Source organism: Macaca mulatta, chromosome 1 (genome assembly GCF_049350105.2).
Source record: "Macaca mulatta isolate MMU2019108-1 chromosome 1, T2T-MMU8v2.0, whole genome shotgun sequence".
Lineage (NCBI taxonomy): Eukaryota > Metazoa > Chordata > Mammalia > Primates > Cercopithecidae > Macaca > Macaca mulatta.
The window spans coordinates 70023347-70044222 of NC_133406.1; the positions used below are offsets into that span (position 1 = coordinate 70023347).

At 38.7% G+C, this 20876-nt stretch overlaps 1 protein-coding gene across 2 annotated transcripts in view; it reads left to right on the forward strand.

The window, feature by feature from the left end:
* The first annotated feature begins 269 nt into the window (after positions 1–269).
* Positions 270–20876, forward strand: part of PPP2R5A (protein phosphatase 2 regulatory subunit B'alpha) — a 76327-nt gene continuing 55720 nt past the window's right edge. Inside the window, exon 1 of one of the 2 annotated variants that reach the window (NM_001257639.1) lies at positions 270–1026. In NM_001257639.1, coding sequence (NP_001244568.1) covers positions 846–1026 — 181 coding nt within the window. In that variant the 5' untranslated portion in view covers positions 270–845. Of the gene's footprint in view, positions 1027–7816; positions 7893–20876 lie in introns of those variants that run through there. The other variant, XM_077994849.1, reaches the window with a different exon arrangement.

A 20876-nucleotide genomic window follows, 5' to 3' on the forward strand; every position in this document is an offset into this window, starting at 1 on the left:
CTTTCCCGCCCCCTCCCCCGCCGCCGCACCGAGAGGCGGGCGGGACCCCGCGGAAGTTGTCAGTCAAACTCCTCCCTCCCCACCCCTCGCGAGGCCCCTCCCCGGGCCGCGCGCCCTAGCGCGCGCACACGCGCACACACTCCCCGCTCGTCTGTACCAACCACCTTCTCAAGTTGTAGCGGTCGCTCGCCGGGGGTTCTCCGTGGGCGGCCGACGGGCGCGTGGGGGAGGGGGTTCGGGCCGCCCAGCGCGGCAAGGAGGAGTGTGTGCACGCACCGGGCCGGGGCTACGGGGCAGCGCCCCGGGTGATGAGGGGCCGGCGCTGACCGGGAAGAGTGGGCACAGCGGCAGTGGCTCCGAGGGGACCCGCGATGGCAGCGCCCCGGGAGGAGGCTCCAGGCAGGGCGGGCTACGCCGGCAGCGGCCACTGAGGTGCTGGCCGACCGGCTGGCTGGCGACCGGGGCAGAAGCAACGAGAGGCGCGCTTGGCGCCAGCACCCCGGTGCCCTCGCCTCAGTTGTCTAAACTTCGGGCTCTCTTCCACCCGCCCTGCGCGCCCGGAGTCAACAACTTCTTCACCCCCCTCCGCCCCCGCCCTTCCCTCCGTCAGCCCCGGGAGCTCGCCGCGCGCCGGGGACCAGGAACCTCCGGCGCTGAGATGTGGCCGTGAGGCGTTGGCGGGCGGCGAGGAGAAGCTCGGCGGCGTCCCGGGGCCGGAGGGCCGTGGGGCCGGGGCGCAGGGGCGCGAGCACCCCGCGCCTCTCCCCCGCCTCCTCCTGCCGTCTCCGCCGCTGCCCGTGCCTTGCAAGCAGCAGCCGGAGCTGCCAAGCGCCAGGGCCGCGGAGATGTCGTCGTCGTCGCCGCCGGCGGGGGCTGCCAGCGCCGCCATCTCGGCCTCGGAGAAAGTGGACGGCTTCACCCGGAAATCGGTCCGCAAGGCGCAGAGGCAGAAGCGCTCCCAGGGCTCGTCGCAGTTTCGCAGCCAGGGCAGCCAGGCAGAGCTGCACCCGCTGCCCCAGCTCAAAGGTAACCTCCGAGGGCGCAGCCCCGGGAGCGAGCGCAGGGGCTGGCAACGCTTGCCTCTGCGCAAGCAGAGCCATTTCCTTCTGGGCTTCTCTCAGCTGGGACTCCTAGTGTGTGAGCCGAGTTCCCCACGATGCCTTGGCGTCCCCTCACCCCCTCCTCCTTATTCAAACAGGTTTTCTGTGAAGTCTTGGCTCTTTCCTTCTAATTCTCCACCTGAACTCTTTCCATCCTAGGGGAGGCCAACACCCCTCCCCACCTGCGCGCTTGCTTAACCTGCACTTCCTATTTTGCGTCCCGCGAGGTAGAGCCCTTCACTCTTCTTCCAGGTTTGCCCTTTCCCGGTCTTGCTTTAACAACCGCACGAACCTTCCCCGACCTTCACTTTCCCGAGTGTCAGCTCCTCTGTTCAGCCACTTTTAGCTAGTCCTTTACTTTTACAGTTATAAAGCCGTGTGCACCCACCCTCTTCTCAACTCCACTTCCCATTGATTGCCCCTAAGAGTCATCAAACCAGGAATCCGAATGCAAACATCGGCGAAGAGTTAGCTGGCCTTTGGATGTATTTATAAAGAAAAAGCCTAAAAATTTGACCAGTGTAGTATCTTATTCACTGGATCGTTAGGTTTAAATGGTATCCTGTAGCTCAAAGAACAGAAATATTTAAAATATTCTGTTGTCTGAGATGATACACACGGTCTATTTGGAAATATAAAGAAGTAGGTAGTGTTGCTTTGCAATCGAATGGGAACTTAGTTTGCCAGGCAGTGATTCCAGGGACTTTGTAGGTTTGTACAGGAATTCAAATTGGTATCCGTGCCTAATGCCTTGCAGGAGAACTTGGCACTCTTTTTGGCTCACTTTTCCTACTAGGTTTAGAGGATTTTCGATGTTATTTCCTGGTGTTCTAGTTTATTCTTTGTGTATTACTCAGTATGTTTAATAATGTCCTTGCATTTTATGAGATAGAAATGATGGAACAAGATGATAATGCTCCTACATTTTTAAATAAAATTTGCAACCTGACGGAGATCCATATCATCAGATGTTCAGATTTTTCAATTCATTTGAAAAAGCTACAGCATCTCCTTCAAGGCCAGTCTGGTTCTCATTTGTCTTTGGGCCTGTGAATCCAGCCTTAGTTTGGCAAGGAGTCTAAAGAAAACCCAGATCAAATCACAGCTGACCTACAACAGCTCCAGAACCCTATTGAGACCCTACCTTGCCCTGACTCTTGGAGTGGTTCTAAATCATGACATCTCACCGTTAGAATCAAACTGGCTTTTGAAAAGAGGTTTAGAGATATGATTAGTCTGTGTTATCGAATTTATCATTTGATTGCTCTTTAGCATACAAAAATTGTTAAAATTTACATAGCAAAATGGTAGACTGTAATGATAGGCATTGCCAAGACTTTAATTCTTGAATGATGTCATAGCTATAAAAGAATATCGTCTTTGCTATTCATAGATTTTAAATTTTACACTTATTTAAAATATCATAGTTTTTTTACACTACTGATTTTTTTTCCTCATTAAATTGTCAAACTATGTAGTTTAAAGGTTTCGTGCTAGGGTTATTTCATAGTTATTTAATTTGCTTTTTAGTAAGATATTCTAGTTTCTTAGTATTGTACTTCTTAATAGTATACTTTAATAAAAATAATTGAATATTAAACGTTTGGTTGTTTTCAGGCCAGGAGATGCAGCTTTGATACGTTTTGCTTTTTTTTTTTTATTTTTATTTTTTAAATTTAATTTAATTTAATTTAATTTTTTTGAGACGGAGTTTCACTCTTGTTGCCTGGGCTGGAGTGCAATGGCACGATCTCGGCTCATTGCAACCTGCGCCTCCCGGATTCAAACAATTCTCCTGCCTCAGCCTCCGAACTAATCCCAACTAGCTGGGATTACAGGCATGGGCCACCACGACCCGCTAATTTTGTATTCTTAGTAGAGATGAGGTTTCACCATGTTGGTCAGGCTGGTCTCCAACTTCTGACCTCAGGTGATTGGGCCACCTCAGCCTTCCAAAGTGTTGGGATTACAGGCGTGAGCCAACGCGCCTGGCCACATTTTGCTTTTAAAAACCTGGCAAAAATATGGATAGAGTCAGTAATCATCTAAGTTATATGATGTAGGGTTCAACAGGTTGAAGGTGCCATATAGTATTTGGTCACTAGTAAAGAAAAAAGTAAATTGGAACTTTAATTGTAGATATTTGCATGAAAATACAGTATTCATCATAAGGAAAATTATGTATTCAGGATAAATTTATGCAAATTTAATTGAGGAAATAAGACCCTTACTTGGATTACAAACTAATAAGAACAACTTCTTTTACTCCAGATGCCAAAATGCTTGAAAGTGATTTAAAAAAAAAAAAAAAAAAAAAAGACATTCAATTGCTTCAATTGGAACTTTGGCAGTGTACTTGATACCACAGTGTTGTGTTTTTTCTGTGAGTGGTAGTTTTTTCCATTTGTGGCCTTCACAAAACCAGTGGAAAGCCCTTTAGTATGTGTATGAAAGAGAATTTTCTTCCTCCTCTGAAATACCATCTTACTGTGGAGTGATTCAGATATCCATGGACTCCAAGATCTTTTAAGTGTTTATACCAGCCTGCTTGTGTTACACTTTGACCACATGCATCTGAACTGGAAAAGTGCCATCTAGTTTTCCTCAAAGCATAGTAAGGATTAACAAAATAATCCAACCTTTTCACCTGTAAGAAGTATTTGTGCAAAATCATTTGGTAAGTGGGTTGTAGGATTTTAATGGCAACAATGTTCAGAATAAATTGTTCTGTAATTGAAAGTATTTAATAAACAAGCCTTGTTAAAAGGCTTTTCAGTCTGTTTAACCTATTTTGTTTAAGATTCTGGAAGGACTGGTTTGGTAAAGTAGTTGATGCCTTACATTTATATTGATGCCTTACATTCATATAACATTTTAGCATTTCAAAATTATTTTACCTTAAAACATTTTCTTAAATTATAGAACAGTATTGTTCATACCAAGTGAAACAATCCAAAGATGTGTAACCCTTAATACCTGTGTATCTCCTGCTTTTTCACACCTATTAAGGGTAATACTGTTATTTGATAATCCGTGGCTCAATGTATTTTTACAAACATCCTATTCGTTGGGTCATCCCTGAACTTTTTGCAAGATCAGTAGTCCCGTTTTATTGATGAGAAAGGTGAGGCCTAAAAAGAAGTTTTCTGGCCTGTGATTACTTATCTGGATGATGTTGCAACTGACACTGGGACCTTGGTTAAACGATTTCAGTATTTGTGCTGTTAACTGTTTTACGTAAATTTGAAGCAGTGTCATAGAGTTGGGTCTTTGGGGTTAGTCCTGGGTCGAAGGTAAATTTTTAATCTTTCTAAGTCGTTTTCCTTATCTATAAAATGGGGATAATACCTTCAATCTCCCCAGGTCTGTGGGGATTAAGGGAAATAATTTAAGTACCTAAAAATAGGCAAAGAATGTTAGTTCCCATTCTCTTAAATATTTGAAAATCCAGATTAAAAATATCTTTAAATGAAGGATTATTAATAGGATTACTTACTTAAATGGTAAACTTTCCTAGTGTATTTAAAGTGTGATTTTATTTATAATCAGTTTTCAGATATGATTTATGTGAAGTGCAGCTGTAACATCTTTCAGCATGAGTGTAGAAATGGAACTAGGATTAAGTCAGACTCTTTAAAATATTAAAAGCTGTGGTAAGATTTTTTTTACCAAGCGAAGAAATCTGACTAACCAGTAGAATTGTATAGATATGCAGTCCTCATAGGAGACAGCCAGGAAATAAATAGCAAGATCAAGCTGAAACTGGCTTTGAGATTGAAATCCCCTTCAGAAGAGATAAAACTTTCCCCAGTAGCACTCAGATTCTTTGTTGGTTCTTTCTTAACAACTGGGTCCCACTGGAGGTATTGAGGCCAGTAATAGTGGTGTTGATTGCAGTGCTTCCTTATCTTTAGGGAGTAAAATGTGTGTGTTTTCTAGAGTAGGTGATCTAAGGTAATTGTGGAACAAGAACACTGACATTATCTTAAGTTCTATAGCTAAACCTTTTCATGGAGAGAAAATAGTACTACTCACTCAACTTTTAAGGTTTATAGATCTTCTCAAAGTTACTGTCATTCCATCTAAACACAATTGGGATACCATTAGAGGAGAGTTCAGATTCATCTGAAGATGTTAAGAAAATTGTTTACAAAGGGAAATAACATTTTAGTCATTTTAGGACTATTTTCTGAGATATCTCTTCTGGAAGATTTATTTTTAAAAAACTTAAAACATTTTTAGGATATATTTAAGAGAAATTGCTAAATAAAGTGTTCACTGCTAGTCGTCACATACAGGAAAAACTTTCCTATTTAAACCTATTTTAACATCTTTAGAATTCCTGTTTAGGATCATCTCTTCCTTCCCTCCATTTCATTATCTTATCGAATTGTTAATTATGGATTATTTTATGAAGTGTCTAATTGAATAAAGTGCTAATCCAATAAAATGTATTTGGCAAAATAATGTAACCATTGTAGTATGTTACTGTCATGTAAACAGTAGATTTAAGTTGTCTTCCTGCATGAGTGATGACTCATTCTTTTTAGCTTCAGTTTAGCCATTTTCACCTGCAAGAATAACATTTTTCTCTTGATAAAATTACAAAGATGAATTAGTCTTTAAGGGGTTACTGCTGCTTTGGATTTCAAAGACAGGTTTACTAACAAAAATAATACATTTAGATTTTTGTGCTTCATTTTTAAAAGTTAGCTTTTTGTAAAAAGCTGGAGATAAAGACTAGTTTGTTTTTATGTGTTTAGCACTGTGGTTCCCAATACTGGCTATACCTGGAGAGGGTTTTTTTTTTTATTTTTTAATTTTTCTTTCAGACTGAGTTCTCGCTCTGTTCCCAGGCTGGAGTGCAGTGGCACGATCTCTCAGCTCACTGCCACTTCTGCCTCCCAGGTTCAAGCAATTCTCTTGCATGCACCACCATGCCCAGCTATTTTCTGTATTTTTAGTAGAGATGGGGGTTTCGCCATGGCTGATCAGGCTGGTTTCAAACTCCTGACGCCAGGTGTTCTGCCTGCCTTGGCCTCCCAAAGTGCTGGCAGGCGTGAACCACTGCACCTGGCCTATACCTGGAGCGTTTAAAACAAAACAAAACAAAAAATCAATACCTAGGCACATCCCCAAGAGACTGTAAATTAATTGGCCTAAGGTAAAATCCACTTACAGTATTTTTAAAAGTTCCCAGGGTGATTCTGACGTGCAGCCAGGATTGAGAATCACTGGGTTAGCATTGTCTTTCTATTGATTTAATTCATTAATTGAGACTTTGTCCTTTTCTCTCTGATACTCACGGTTCATTACCCAGCCTATTAACATTTCCTGCCCTGGCTTCACCTCCTGCTATTTACATTTCACTCTCTTAACTTTGCTGCCCCCTATGGCTTATTAAGTACTTTCCTGAAGGGGAGATAGTGCCATTAGATTCTGGAGTTTTAGGTATGATGGGATGATTCTGTTGGTTTGTTGTCATTACCATAATTAAAGCCCAACTATTATTTGATGTAAGGTCGTCAGTTTTCTTTTCTCTGTGATTTTTGGAGCTGGCAATAAAACTGAGAACATATGATACAGGTTTGCTTAATTTTAATCCCATCGTTCAGGATAGTAAGTAATGATTTCAACCACTTTGGGATGTAAAACTAGTTTCCTCTGTATGCTCACAACACTGTTCTGTTTCTTGAAGATCTAGACCTGATACTACTGTTGTATGTGTTAAATACAAGATATTGAACAAAGGAACTATTCTTCAACTTTACTTCATTTTGGTCATGCCTTATTTTTATTTCACATCAAGAAATGTTTTTCTCCAGAGTGTTTTGCGTGTCTATCTTCTAACTTAATCTTGACCACAGCTTTTTATCGAAGGTAGGGCAGTGAGAACTCAGGGCTGCTTATATTCCATATTCCTATTTTGTCTTTGTCTTTTCTGATAACCAGTTTGAATGATACTTGTGTTAGTTGATTTGTTGTTTGGGTGGGTGTTCAGCTGTTGTGTTGTGATGCTGTCTCTCCAGAATGAGATGGTGAATTTTTCCATGAAAGCAGAAGTTATTATCTGTTTTTTCAAATCCTGTTAAGGTACCAAATACAGTATTTTGTGCACAATGTGGTCATAGAGACAGAATCACGGTTTTGATGAAGAAATTATCTGTTGGTTTTCTTCTAGTCACCCCTTCTCCTTTGTTGATTGTGCTGCTTTTAGTGATGTTTGGTGCTGTCTACCAGAGATTGATTCTTTTCTGTTTTGTTTTTTGGTTTTCTGTATTTTCTTGAAACAGGGTCTTGCTCTATCACCCAGGCTGGAGTATAGTGGCACAATTATAACTCACTGCAGCCTCAAACTTCTGGGATCAAGCACTTCTCCCAAGTAGCTAGGACTACAGGTGTGTGCTGCCACACCCAGCTGTTTTTTATTTTTATTCTTGTACAGACAGGTTCTCGCTATGTTACCCTGACTGGTCTTGAACTCCTGACTTCATGTGATCCTTCGTCTTTGGCTTCCCAAAAGCTGGGATTACAGGTGTGAATCACTGCCTCACCCAGTTTTTTGGTTTTAATATATTTATGCCTAAAACGGATTCAGGATTATTTAAAACAGGGGTATCCAAGGGAGAGAATACAGTCATGGGTTCTTAGTTTCTGTTTTTGGTTGTGCCAGTAAAGCCCCTTCCTCATCCCTCTTTTCTGCTTATCACTAGAGACAGAAACTAAAAACTATGTCTTCAGGATGCTAAAAGCCTATAACAAAATGAAACAGAACAACAACAGCAAAATAAGGTGGGTTGGACAAGCTTGATTTAAAGTAAATGAATTCTGGGTCCTTAATATCTTGGCAGTAAATAGTAAATGTAGGTTTAAAACAAAAGATTATTTGTATTTTGCCAATGAACAGTATGAGTGACATGTAACATTATTGAGTGATTTGTTGCTATGAAAGTTACTGTATAAAATGTGTGAGGAAAAGTAATACTGGGTTGACTCCTAGAGGTGGACATGTGTATATAAAATAACTGAAACAATTTGTTTGCAGTAATTTCTAAGTTTGAGATGCAATCTTTTTTTATAAGGATGTCCTTGAAGGGAGGTAAAAGGAACAGATTTGAAATATATAATTACTTTTAGTGTATTATTATGTAACAAGGAATCTAAATGCTTTGCTGAAAGAGTTGTACATGACAGACTGGGATTATGCAAAATAAACTCTACTTCTCTGAGCAGGATGTTGACTAATAAGCAGTTTCAAGCCTCGTTTTTATATCTGTCTTTTTGAACTGTTACCTGAAGGATTTTATTTATGTGGGCCTTTTAAGTGAGTAATGAAGAATTTTAGAAATCCCGTAATTTTGATTGGGTTTCCTGAAGAAACATACTGGGATTTTTTTTTTTTTTTTTTTTTTTTTTTTTTGGTGAGGGTAGTCTAACTTGGATACTGAAGACAAGGGATTTTTTGGAAACACACTCCTCCTACTGGAATGGTGATGCTAATTGCAGCTACTATAACCTGACTGTGTGTTATATCTAGTTGAGCTTTCCAGTGCTGAATGGGATCTCAGAAGTCATTCTGGTTTAGCCTCCCTTGGGGATTGATTTCACTCTTGTTATTCTAGTAAATATCTTGCCATTTCATCAGAGAAGTTTTCTTTAAGGTAGGGAGGAAAGTATCAAATCTAAAATTGTGTATTTTTTCAGCAGAACGCAGATTTTAAAAAATTGTATATTTTGTCTAATTGGTTTTGCCTTCGTTTCACATTGTATCAAGGATATTCCATAATTATAGCTATTACCATAAGTCAATGATTGTTTGAACTCATTGTTAATCCCCTGCCTCTAAATTGATAAAAGTGAAAAAGGTGAGACAGTTTTTGTTATAACTCCTGAATTTTGATTAGCAAAACTGAGTAGATTTTTTTTTTTTTTTTTTTTTTTTTTTTTGAGACAGAGTCTTGCTCTGTCACCCAGGCTGGAGTGCGGTGGCCGGATCTCAGCTCACTGCAAGCTCCGCCTCCCGGGTTCACGCCATTCTCCTGCCTCAGCCTCCCGAGTAGCTGGGACTACAGGCACCCGCCACCTCGCCCGGCTAGTTTTTTGTATTTTTTAGTAGAGACGGGGTTTCACCGTGTTAGCCAGGATGGTCTCGATCTCCTGACCTCGTGATCCGCCCGTCTCGGCCTCCCAAAGTGCTGGGATTACAGGCGTGAGCCACCGCGCCCGGCCGAGTAGATTTTTAAAACAACTTTTCAGACAGGCTTTTCTAAAGAAAAATATCTATTGAAGTTGAAAGTAAAATAAGACATAACTTCTGTAGGAATATGTTTCTGAGTTTATTAAAACAAACGACAACAACAACAACAAAGTTGCCCTACCATTTTTCTTTAAATTGACCAGAGGCAAAAGATTTTGTTTGCTGTGAAATTAGACACACACTTTATTTTCAAAAATCTAGTACTGAAATCTTTTCCTTTCTTTGGTTTTCCATAGTGCATAAAATTTTGGTGAACCACTGCAGAGATTAAAGCTTAGTAAAGTGAATAAAATTATGAATGCTTTTTCTTTTCAAATTTAACGTCTTTAGGAGTTTATAGTTGGTGGCGAATACAGACTTGTAAGCAGGCAGTTTCAAGTAATGTGATAAGTGTCATGATAAGAATAAGCTCTAAAATGTTAAGGGAGTAGGTGAAGGACTCAGTCCTGTTTTGGTGTGGTAGGGGAGAGATCAGGGCAAGTTTCCTGGAGAAAGTGACAGGTAAACTGCCATCTAAAAGGCCAGAAGGTGTTAAGCCAAGATAGATGGGCTAAGAGGTCCACCCAAAAGACAATATATGAAGACCCAGAGGTAATTCAGCGTAGTATATTTTGGGAATTACCAGCGGTTTACGGCTGTGATCTAGAATATAGGTTACATTCTATATCTCTATGTGATACATTCTATATCACTAGAGAAGTGGAACAACATTTAGGGCCTAGTGCATAGTCTTGTTGCTATGTTGAAGAATGGATGTAGGCACTTTATTGCATTTATACCTTACAGTACCATGAAGAGTGTATTGGGAAATGAGAGTGAGTAACACTAGTGAGGATACTGACACGGTAATTCAGACAAGAGATAAAGGTGCTTGTCCAAGTGGGGATGGGGTGGTATCACAGGCAAAATCTGGTGAGAGGGAACAATCATCGATGATACATTTCTAACTTGGGCAACTGGATGTATAATAGCAGTTGAAAGGGAAAAAGCGGGGAGACATTAGATTTGGGAGGAGAAGATAATGGTTATTTTTTGGACAGGTCGAGTGTCCATGGGAAATTGAAGTGAAGCTGCCTAGTAGGAAGGTGGATTATTTGGATATGAAGCAATGTGCTAGAGGTAATTTGAGAGTCTTTGGCTTATACGTGGCATTTGAAGCACCTGAAGTAGAAATGACTGCCCACTGAAAATGGATAGAATGAGAAGACGCCAAGGAATACCAACATTGAGATAATGGGTAAGGGGAAAAGGTACAACCAAGAGCCAAGAGAGACAGCTGGAGTGGAGGCCACAGAAGACAGGAGAGAGTGGAGATGAGGCTGTCAGGGGAAGAGAGTCTTTACAAACTGGAGGATGGATGGGGAAAGTAGTAACAGTGGATAACTGTGGACAAGCCCAATGAGAACTGAAAAGTTTCCATGGGTTTGTTAGTCTTTAGGCAACATTGGTGACATGAGAGGCGTTTGGAGGACTGATAACGTGAAATGAGATTTGTGTAAGGTGGATAGTGAGTGGAACTTGTAAAAGCTGAATGAGTAAGTATGGACAACTCTTTCGGAAAGTTTGGCAGTTAAAAATTACTATCTCTACTGGGTAGAGAATGCATTGTAGCAGAACAAGATTTTTAGGAGGACAAGTTACGAGATTAATAAGCCAGGTAAGACATTACGTGACTTGGGCTAGGGTAGTAGCCCAAGATAGAGACAGAAAGATGCATTTGAGATATATCTTAAATAGGACCTTGTTAATGAATTGTTTGGGAGGAGATGGAAAGGCAGAGGTGTAGGAGTCAAGGATGACTCTCTCAGATGCTTTAGCTTGGACACCTGGGTAGATAGGAATGTGTCCCACCAGCGAGAAAGGAGTACACTGGAGGGGGAACCAGGTATAGAGGGAAAATCCAGAGTTGTATTTTGGAAATTTTAAAATTGAGATGCCATTTAGAAACCCAGTTGTAAATATAAAATAGACCACTGCATATGTGAATCAAAGAGTGCCCATTTGGTAATTTCTATGACTTGTAAACATATATATATAAATATATATATTTATATATTTATATATAAAAATATATATTTATTTATATATAAATAATATAAAGAATATAGTTAATGTTTCTTTATGTATAGTCTTTAACTATATTCTTTAATGGCCTGCCAAGACTTTCAGATTTGCTTATAAGAAGGCACTGATAGTTTGGGTTGCTGGCCACATAGTCTCCTGGCCAAATTGGGATTATCTATTCCCTACTCAATAGAACGTCTTCTGTGTACACTGCATGAGAAGATGTCATTGTTATGTGCATGAAGAAGATCACAAAATCTTGCTGGGACAAGTTGCATGAATTACTTAAAGTGCCTGCTTTTTGTGTTTAGACTATAAGTGCTTTGAGACCCAAGAGCCATATCTTCCTACACAGCATTTAGATAGTCAGTGCTGTTTTATATTTATTGAATGAAAGAATGAAGCAAAAGCTGTTAAATTGATTGAAAGAAAAACATCATTTTATATCATAAAATAATTTACAATTTTAGGATGATTTATAACTGAGTAATGTTTACCTGCAACACTAAACTGGTTAGCATTTTATAGATGAAAACACCAAAACCTAGGTAGGTTATATTCTTGTGCCGGTCATGTATGACTTGCTCTTCTCAGTTGGTTGCTGATTCCTCTGTTAAATGGAAGATGTTTGTTGCCTGGACTGAAGCAAAGTTTAGTACCTTATTTCCTTAGAGTGCAACTGATAAATATTTATAATTGAGAACCTTATCAAGAGAAAAATTTTTTTTTTTTTTTTTTTTTTTTTTTTTTGAGACCGAGTCTCACTCTGTCGCCCAGGCTGGAGTGTAGTGGCACAATCTCTGCTCACTGCAACCTCCGCCTCCCGGGTTCAAGTGATTCTCCTGCCTCAGCCTCCCGAGTAGCTGGGATTACAGGCACCTGCCACCACGCCTCCCTAATTTTTTTTGGTATTTTTAGTAGAGACAGGGTTTCACTATGTTGGCCAGCCTGGTCTTAAACTCCTGACCTCGTGATCCACCCACCCTGGCCTCCCAAAGTGCTGGGTTACAGGTGTGAGCCACGGCACCCAGCCAGTACGTTTCTTTCTGATAACTTGAGATGAGATTTGTGTAAGGTGAGTAGAAATTGTAAAAGCTGAATGAGTAAGTCTTTAGACTATAGTCTTTAGTCTAACTAAAGACTAAGACTAAATCTATAGACTATAGTCTTTAGACCTTTAGACTATAGGTGCTGGGCAAGTAAGCCAGTATTGAATGTAGATTTTTCTAAGACCCGTTAAAGCAAGGGATTTTTGTTTCTTAAATTCTTCTGATATAAAAATGCTTCATTGATCTTCTTTGAGGTCTTCTTTTTAGCACTGTCCTCTCTCTCCTTTTTAGGTAACCTAAAGTTTTTCTCAAAAAAATATGAGAGCATTTGTTTTATGAATGAGTACTGAGAAATAAGATGAAGTGAATTGTTAATCATTCAGCACATTTGTGTCACAGTTAGATTTTGGAGTCACCACTCAAAGTTATAATGATCTGTAATTAACTTGAAGAAATTATTGTAGATTATCAAGAACTGATTAGAATCTACTTATTTTTGCCTCTTTTGGAAATGTTCGGCATATTCTGGTCCCCTTTTACAGAAAGTTTTTGAAAACTTTTTAAAATACTCTTCCACGTTAGCATAGTACTATCTTTCTGATCATTTCTTCTCAATTTGAGAGAGGAAAAAAGTTAGGTAAAGATAACAGAGACTTGGAAATAAAAGTCAATTGGGTTAATATACCACTTGACTGATTTTATTCTTCCACTAAAACTTCCAGACAAGCTGAAATTAAAGTTAGATATCATCTCCTCAAATAGTTTTCCACATGCATTTGTGCTTCCAGTGAATGAACCAACCTGATTTTGAATCCAGAGTGAACATAAAGTAGCAAATATAACAATGAAGTGCTTTTAAGATGCATTTATTTCCCACAGTCATATTGCCTTCATAAGACTTTTTTTTTTTTTTTTTTGTCTTTTTTTTCGAGACAGGGTCTTGCTCTGTCCCCCAGGCTGGAGTGCAGTGATTTCATCTCCGCTCACTGCAACCTCCACATCCTGGGTTCAAGCAGTTCTTCTGCCTCAGCCTCCCAAGTAGCTGGGATTACAGGCTCCTGCCACCACAACCGGCTAATTTTTGTATTTTAGTAGATACAGGGTTTTGCCCTTTTGGCCATACTGGTCTCGAACCCCTGACCTCAAGTGATCTGCCTGCCTCTGCCTCCTAAAGTGCAGGGATTACAGGTGTGAGCCACTGCACCCGGCCCATAAGAAATTTTGATTATTCATGTAGGAAAGGTAAAAATAACTCAGCCTTCACCTAGCTGCCATGTATCTAGTCATTGGTTTTGGTACTTCATCTGTTTTGATAATCTATTTTTAATTTGGATCACCTGGATACTCTGTATATTTTTAAGAACTAATTTGTTTAAGATCTAGAGAAGTAACTTCTATAGAACAGAAATGACTATTTTAGGTTATAATACAATACTTGCTGTGAGTCATAAGCGAATCTCAGTTTTCATGGTTTTCTAAAATAAACTCATTTAAAGAATATGTAATGGGAAGTGTCATATTTTAAACTACCCCATTATGTATTATTTTTGTAAAAACTTATAGACTCACTGTTAAAACAACTCAAAGGAGAATCTTACAATGGTAGAAAGTAAAAATTCCCACCCAGAGGAAATCTCTTTTAAATTTTTGAGCATCTTCTCATATTTACCCATGAGTGGGATCATACTGTGTGTATTGTTCAATAGCCTATTATTTTCTGTTAATAGAATATTACAAATAGCAAATTTCTGAATGAAAAATATTAGAATCAATTTAGAATTGTTTGTGAATAAAGTTTTTATTTCTGGAAATACTGAACCAGCTCATTTGAAACCTTGGTTATAAGTTTCTTATGTTTAAAGGAAAGGAAATAATTTCTAAGAGTACTAGTATTTAATTTCATGGAGATTATGTGTGAATCTCTTGGAAAATCCAATTTAAAGAATGTGCCATTTTAAAATATGTATATAATACTTTATGTAATTTTCAGGGTTCTTGGATTTCCCCACCACCACCATCCCAAAGCCCATCTATGCTGATGGTAGAAGGAAGTGGGACATCTGTAGAGCTTAGGTTCTGCTCTAGAGAATTGAACACCTTGTTTGTTTTTGTTTGTTTGTTTGAGACAGGGTCTCGCTCTGTCACCCAAGCTAGATTGCAGTGGTGCAATCTTCTCACTGCAACTTCTGCCTTCTGGGTTCAAGCAATTCTCCTACCTCAGCCTTCTGAGAAGCTGGGATTACAGGTGCGAGCCATCACGCCTGGCTGATTTTTGTATTTTTAGTAGAGACAGGGTTTCGCCATGTGGGCCAGTCTGGTCTCGAAATCCTGACCTCAAGTGATCTGCCCACATTGACCCCGCAAAGTGCTGGGATTACAGGCGTGATCCACCATGCCCAGCCCAGTTAATTTTTTGAAATAAAAAATAGCAGTAGTTGCGGATATACTTGCATTTGAATGGTAATTGATTAAAGCATGGAAATATTTATGTTCTTGAAAGTTTTAGTATTGTAGGGGTTTTCTTAAAATAATGCATACATTTATATATTAGAACATTATCAAACTGGTAGTACGTGTGTGTTCAAATTTCCTAAAATGTGATGTCTACAATTTTTTTCCCACCATTTTCAATTTTAATGAAATCACAGAACCTTAATAAGTCATATTTAGTCACAGTGCTGTGAATCATTTGTTAATAAACATTTCCATTGTTACTTTATAATAGCCTGCTCTCTAAAGTTTCAAATAAAAGCTGATTTTAGATTTTTAGTTATTAATGTTCTAGGGGTATTGCCAAAAAAAGCTACATGTCCTATATTCTGTGCCAGTTTCTTAAATTAGAATCTTGGATTGCATCCTCAGCGTGTCACTGTAGTGGTATTGCTGGGTTGCTATGATACAGTGCTTGTTCTATAATTTGTAGCATGAATCCTATATGAGATCTTACTTTAGATTTCAAGTATGTTAGCAGCAGTAATTAGGGATGTTTTCCTCTAAGGAAAATTATAGCTATAAAATTATTATTTGTTACAAATGATACCTGCTACTTCGAATTATTTATCATTAAATGTAGAGAATTAACAATGGACAACTTGAAATAACTTGGTTGTCACCTCAGAAGTTTATTTTATCACTGACTTAATGAAGATGGGCAAGAAAAGGAAAGCTTTATGATAATGAATATATTAAAATTTCAATGTTCTACTTGGTATTTGAAATCTTGAGAGGAATGAATAGAGATTAGGTTTTCTGGAAAGATGCATTTGAAACAGTACAAGCAAAACCGCATTACAGGGGGAAAACTACAAATTATCTTACTGTATGGTATTAAAAAAAATTCGGTTAACTGTTCTTAAAACCAGCCCTCTGTGGTCATCTTAATAAGTTATTATTACTACCTCTTTTTCATTTTATGTGTTGGTTTTGGGATTTCATTTACATGTTCCTTGAAAATTTTTATTAATCTAATTTAGTATTATAAGTTATAGGCAGCATAAAGACAAAACTAGTGGATTCTATGTATGTGTTGTGTAGAATGTATTGGTGGTGGAATGAAGTTTATGTGATTATTGGTCAGTGGCATTGCTGCAATTGATCTTTAAACTTTTACTGTCTCTCAGCAATGTTTTGGATATTTGATATGAAAGTATTTTAGAGACCAGAACTGAACTAAATTTTTTAAACAGCTCTATTGAGGTATAATTCATATACCATGTAATTCCCCATTTAAAGTATACAATTCCATGGCTTTTAGTATATTCACAGACATGTGCAGCTACCACCACAGTCAATTTTAGAATAGTTTCATCATCTCAAAAAGAAATCTCATGCCCTTTAACTATCACCCCCTCTTCCTTTCAGGATTCCCTGAGCAACTGTTAATTTACTTTCCGTCTCTAGATTTCCCTATTCTGGACATTTCATGTAAATGGAGTATTATAGTATGTGGTCTTTCATAATAGACTTCTTTCATTCACTTTGCATAATGTTTTCAAGGATTTATTCATGTTGTAGCATGTGTTAGGACTTCATTCCTTTTTATGGCTGAATAATATTCTATCGTATGGTTATACCATGTTTTATTTATCCATTCCTCAGTTGATAGACATTTCAGTTCTTTCTACTGTTTGGTTGTGAATAATGCTGCTGTGAACATTTGTATACAAGTTTTTGTGTGGACATATGTTTTCATTTCTCTTGAGTATACATGTGGGAGTGAAACTGCTTGGTCATAAGGTAATTCTGGGCTTAGTCACTTGAGAAATTGCCACAGTTTTTTCCATAGTGGCTGCACTATTTTACACTCCCACTTGTGGTATATGAGGGTTCTCATTGCTCCACATCCTTACCAGTACTTCTTATTTTGACTTTCTGATTATAGCCATCCTAATGAATGTGAAGTAGTATCTCCTTATGGTTATGATTTGCATTTCCCTAATTACTAATGATGTCAAGTGTCTTTGAACATGCTTATTGGCCATTTGTATATCTTCCTTGGAGAAATGGCTCTTTAGATCCTTTGCCCACTTTTGAATTGTTATTTGTCTTTTTATCGAGTTGTAAAAATTCTTTATATATCCTGATATAAGTCCCTTGTGTCTTTTCACTTTCTTGGTGGTATCCTTTGAAGCACAAATGTTTTACATTTTGATTAAGTCTAAATTCTCTTTTTTCTTGTTACTCATGCTTTTGGAGTCATTTTTTAAGGATCTTTTCCCAAATATGAGGTTATGAAGATTTACCCCTATTTTTCTTCTAAGAATTTTATAATTTTAACCTTTACATTTAGGTCTTTGGCCATTTTGAGTTAATTTTTATATAGGGTAAGACGTAAGGATTCAAATTCATTCTTTTGCATGTAGTTATCACATTTATCTCCGCACCACTTGTTGAAAATACTTCTTTCCCCATTAGATGATCTTGGCCTTTTTGTTGAAAATTAGCAGATGGTTTTATTTCTGGATTCTCAATTCTGTCCCATTGATCTATATGTCTGTTCTTGTGTCAGTACCACACTGTCTTGACTACTTGTTTTATGTAGTAAGTTTTGAAATGTGATAGTGTGAATCTTCCTACTTTGTTTTTCTTTTTCAGGATTGTTTTGGCTGTTATTGGGTTACTTATAATTGCAAAGGTTAGGTTTCCAATTTAAGATCTTTTGTTCTTTCTTATATAGACATTTACAGCTATATCCTTCTAAACACCCTTAAATTTTGGTTGTTATGTCTTCATTTTCATTTGTCTTAATGTATGTTTTATTTTCTTTTAGGTTTCTTCTTTGACCCATTAGTTGTTTAAGAATCATTGAATTTCCAAATATTTTTGAATTTCCCAAAAATGTTTTAACTTCTATTTTTTAAGAGAAGTTAAACCGGGTGCGGTGGCTCACGCGTGTAATCCCAGCACTTCAGGAGGCCAAGGCAGGCGGATCACCTGAAGTCGGAAGTTCAAGACCAGCCTGACCAACATGGAGAAGCCCCATCTCTACTAAAAATACAAAATTAGCTGGGGTGGTGGCACATGCCTGTAATCCCAGCTACTTGGGAGGCTGAGGCAGGAGAATCTCTTGAACCCGGGAGGTGGAGGTTGAGATGAGCCGCGATCACGCCATTACACTCCAGCCTGCACAACAAGAGCAAAACTCTGTCTCAAAAAAAAAAGAGAGAGATGGGGTCTCACTATGTTGCCCAGGCTTGAGTGCAGTGACTGTTCACAGATGCTATAATAGTACGCTGTGGCCTCTTAACTCCTGGCCTCAAAGGGATCCTCATTGCCTCAGCCTCTCAAGTAACTGAGCCTATAGGTTCATGCTACCAAGCCCCGCCCCAGGTTTTTTTTTTTTTTTTTTTTTTTGAGATGGAGTCTCTGTTGCCCAGGCTGGAGTGCAGTGGCATGATCTCGGCTCACTGCAACCTCCACCTTCCAGGTTCAAGCGATTCTCCTGCCTCAGCCTCCTGAGTAGCTGGGACTGCAGGCACACGCCACCATGCCTGGCTAATTTTTGTATTTTTAGTAGAGATGGGGTTTCACCATGTTGGCCAGGCTGGTCTCAATCTCCTGACCTCGTGAGCCACCCACCCCTGCCTCCCTGAGTGCTGGGATTACAGGTGTGAGCCACCATGCCCTGCCCCCAATTTTTTAATGTTACTGATTTCTAGCTTTATTCCTTTGTGGTCAGAGAACATAGTTTGTATTTCTGTTCTTTTGAAATTTTTGAGGTTTTACTATCTGGTATGTGGTCTGGTCTGTCCTGGGGAATGTACCATATGCGCTTGAGAATATATATTCTGTTGTTGGGTGGAGTGTTATATAGTGAGTATAAATTCTATAGTGTTCCATAGACACCTGTTAGGTGTAGTTAATTCATGTATGTTCAAAGTTTTCTGTCTCTTCATTGATCTTCCACCTAATTGTTCTATCCATTATTGAAAGGAGGTGTTGAAGGCTTCAACTATTATTGCTTTTGAATTTTCTGTTTCTCTCTTTGTTTCTGTCAGTCTTTCTTCATATATTTTGGTACTGTGTTAGTAGGTGCAAATATGTTTATAATTGTTACCCTCTTCCTGAGAGACTGACCCTTCCATCATTACAAAATGACGCTCTTTAGATATGAGATAAAGAGTATATTTATATAATGATATTTATATCTAAGTAAGATCTAAGGATGAAAAATAATATATATTCAAACAACCACAAGAAAACTGAAGTGGCTATACTAATGTTAGGAATAATGCTCAAAATCCTAAGGAAATTGAGTACTTGAACAAAGGATTCTTAGCAAAGCAATTTTACTTATGTGCAGAGGGGTGGCTCCCTGGCCAGTTGCCATGAGAGCACACCTGAACAAAGGGGCAACAAAGAGCCTTTATTCCTGACGCAAGTCCTGCCCCTGTACCCTTTCCCCATTGGCCGGGCTTGGGTCGTACAATCTAAACTAATCCTGGTTGGCTAAACGTTTTATTTTTTTTTAGATAGGGTGGGCACGTAAAGGAAAGTGGAGGGAACAGGGGAAGGGGTATCTGTAATGAGCCAGAAAGTTAGTCTTCCTTCCAAATAAGGAAAGGAATGTGAGCTGGTACTGATAACTCTTTGTAGTGTGGAGGGCCTGGGCATTTAACAAAGGCAAGAAGGGAAAAGAAGAAAAAAGGAGAAAAATTGAGTGGGAGGTAACTATGAATTAAAGAATAAAAGATTAATCGGATTATTTGAAGAGAAACCTCATCATATCCCACACTAATATTAAACAAAACAGACTTTAAAAATATATATAGTTTGATATATATCCATGTCTGTGTAAGATATAAGAGACAAAAGTTTTTAAAGTCTGTTTTGTCTGTATATGTCAAACAGTTACCTATTTTTTAAAGTCTATTTTATCTAATATTGGTATAGCCATTCCAGCTTTCTTGTGGTTGTTTGCATGATATATTCTTCATCTTTTTATTTTCAATCTACTTGTATTTTTAAATTTAAATTGTATCTTCTGGAGACTTAGATCATTTTTAAAAAATTCAGTTTGACAGTCTCTACCTTTTGATGGGCTTGGTTAATCCATTTACATTTATTTATTTATTTATTGTTTGAAATGGAGTCTCGCTCTGTCTCCCAGGATGGAGTGCAGTGGCACAGTCTCTGCTTACTGCAACCTCTGCCGACAGGGTTCAAGCGGTTCTCCTGCCTCAGCCTCCCGAGTAGCTGGGCTTACAGGTACCTGCTACTATGCCTGGCTCATTTTTTTTGTAGTTTTTAGTGGAAACGGGATTTCGCCATCTTGGCCAGGCTGGTCTTGAAATCCTGACCTCGTGATCCACCTGCCTGGGCCTCCCAAAGTGCTGGGATTACAGGTGTGAGTCACCGCACCCCTCCGGTTAATCCATTTACACTTAATGTAGTTGTTCATATAGTTGGATTTATGTCTGCCATTTTACTTTTCGTTTTCTCCGTACCTCATGTCTTTTTTTGTTCTGTATTTTTTTTTCTATTTTATTGTATTCTTTTTCTGTTTTCCTTAGTATTAAGTGAATGTTTTCTAATGCAGCATTTAAACTTGTGTAATGATTATTTTTCACTACATATTTTTGAGAGTTTTTTTTTTTTTTTTTTTTTTTTTTTTAGTGGTTGCCCTTAGGTTTATTATATACATCTTAACTTGTTAGAATCAGCTTCAAATTTATACAGGCTTTGTTCCAGTGAGATGTAGAATCATTATTCCTATATACCTCTATTTCCTTTCCTCCTTTTTTGTGATATTAGTGTTATATAATATCTATTAATGTTACAACCCCGAGCATATATTGTTATAATTATTACTTTACCATCAGTAGTTATTTCTTCTTTTTTTTTCTTTTTGAGACGGAGTCTTGCTCTGTTGCTCAGGCTAGAGTGCAGTGGCGCGATCTCGGCTCA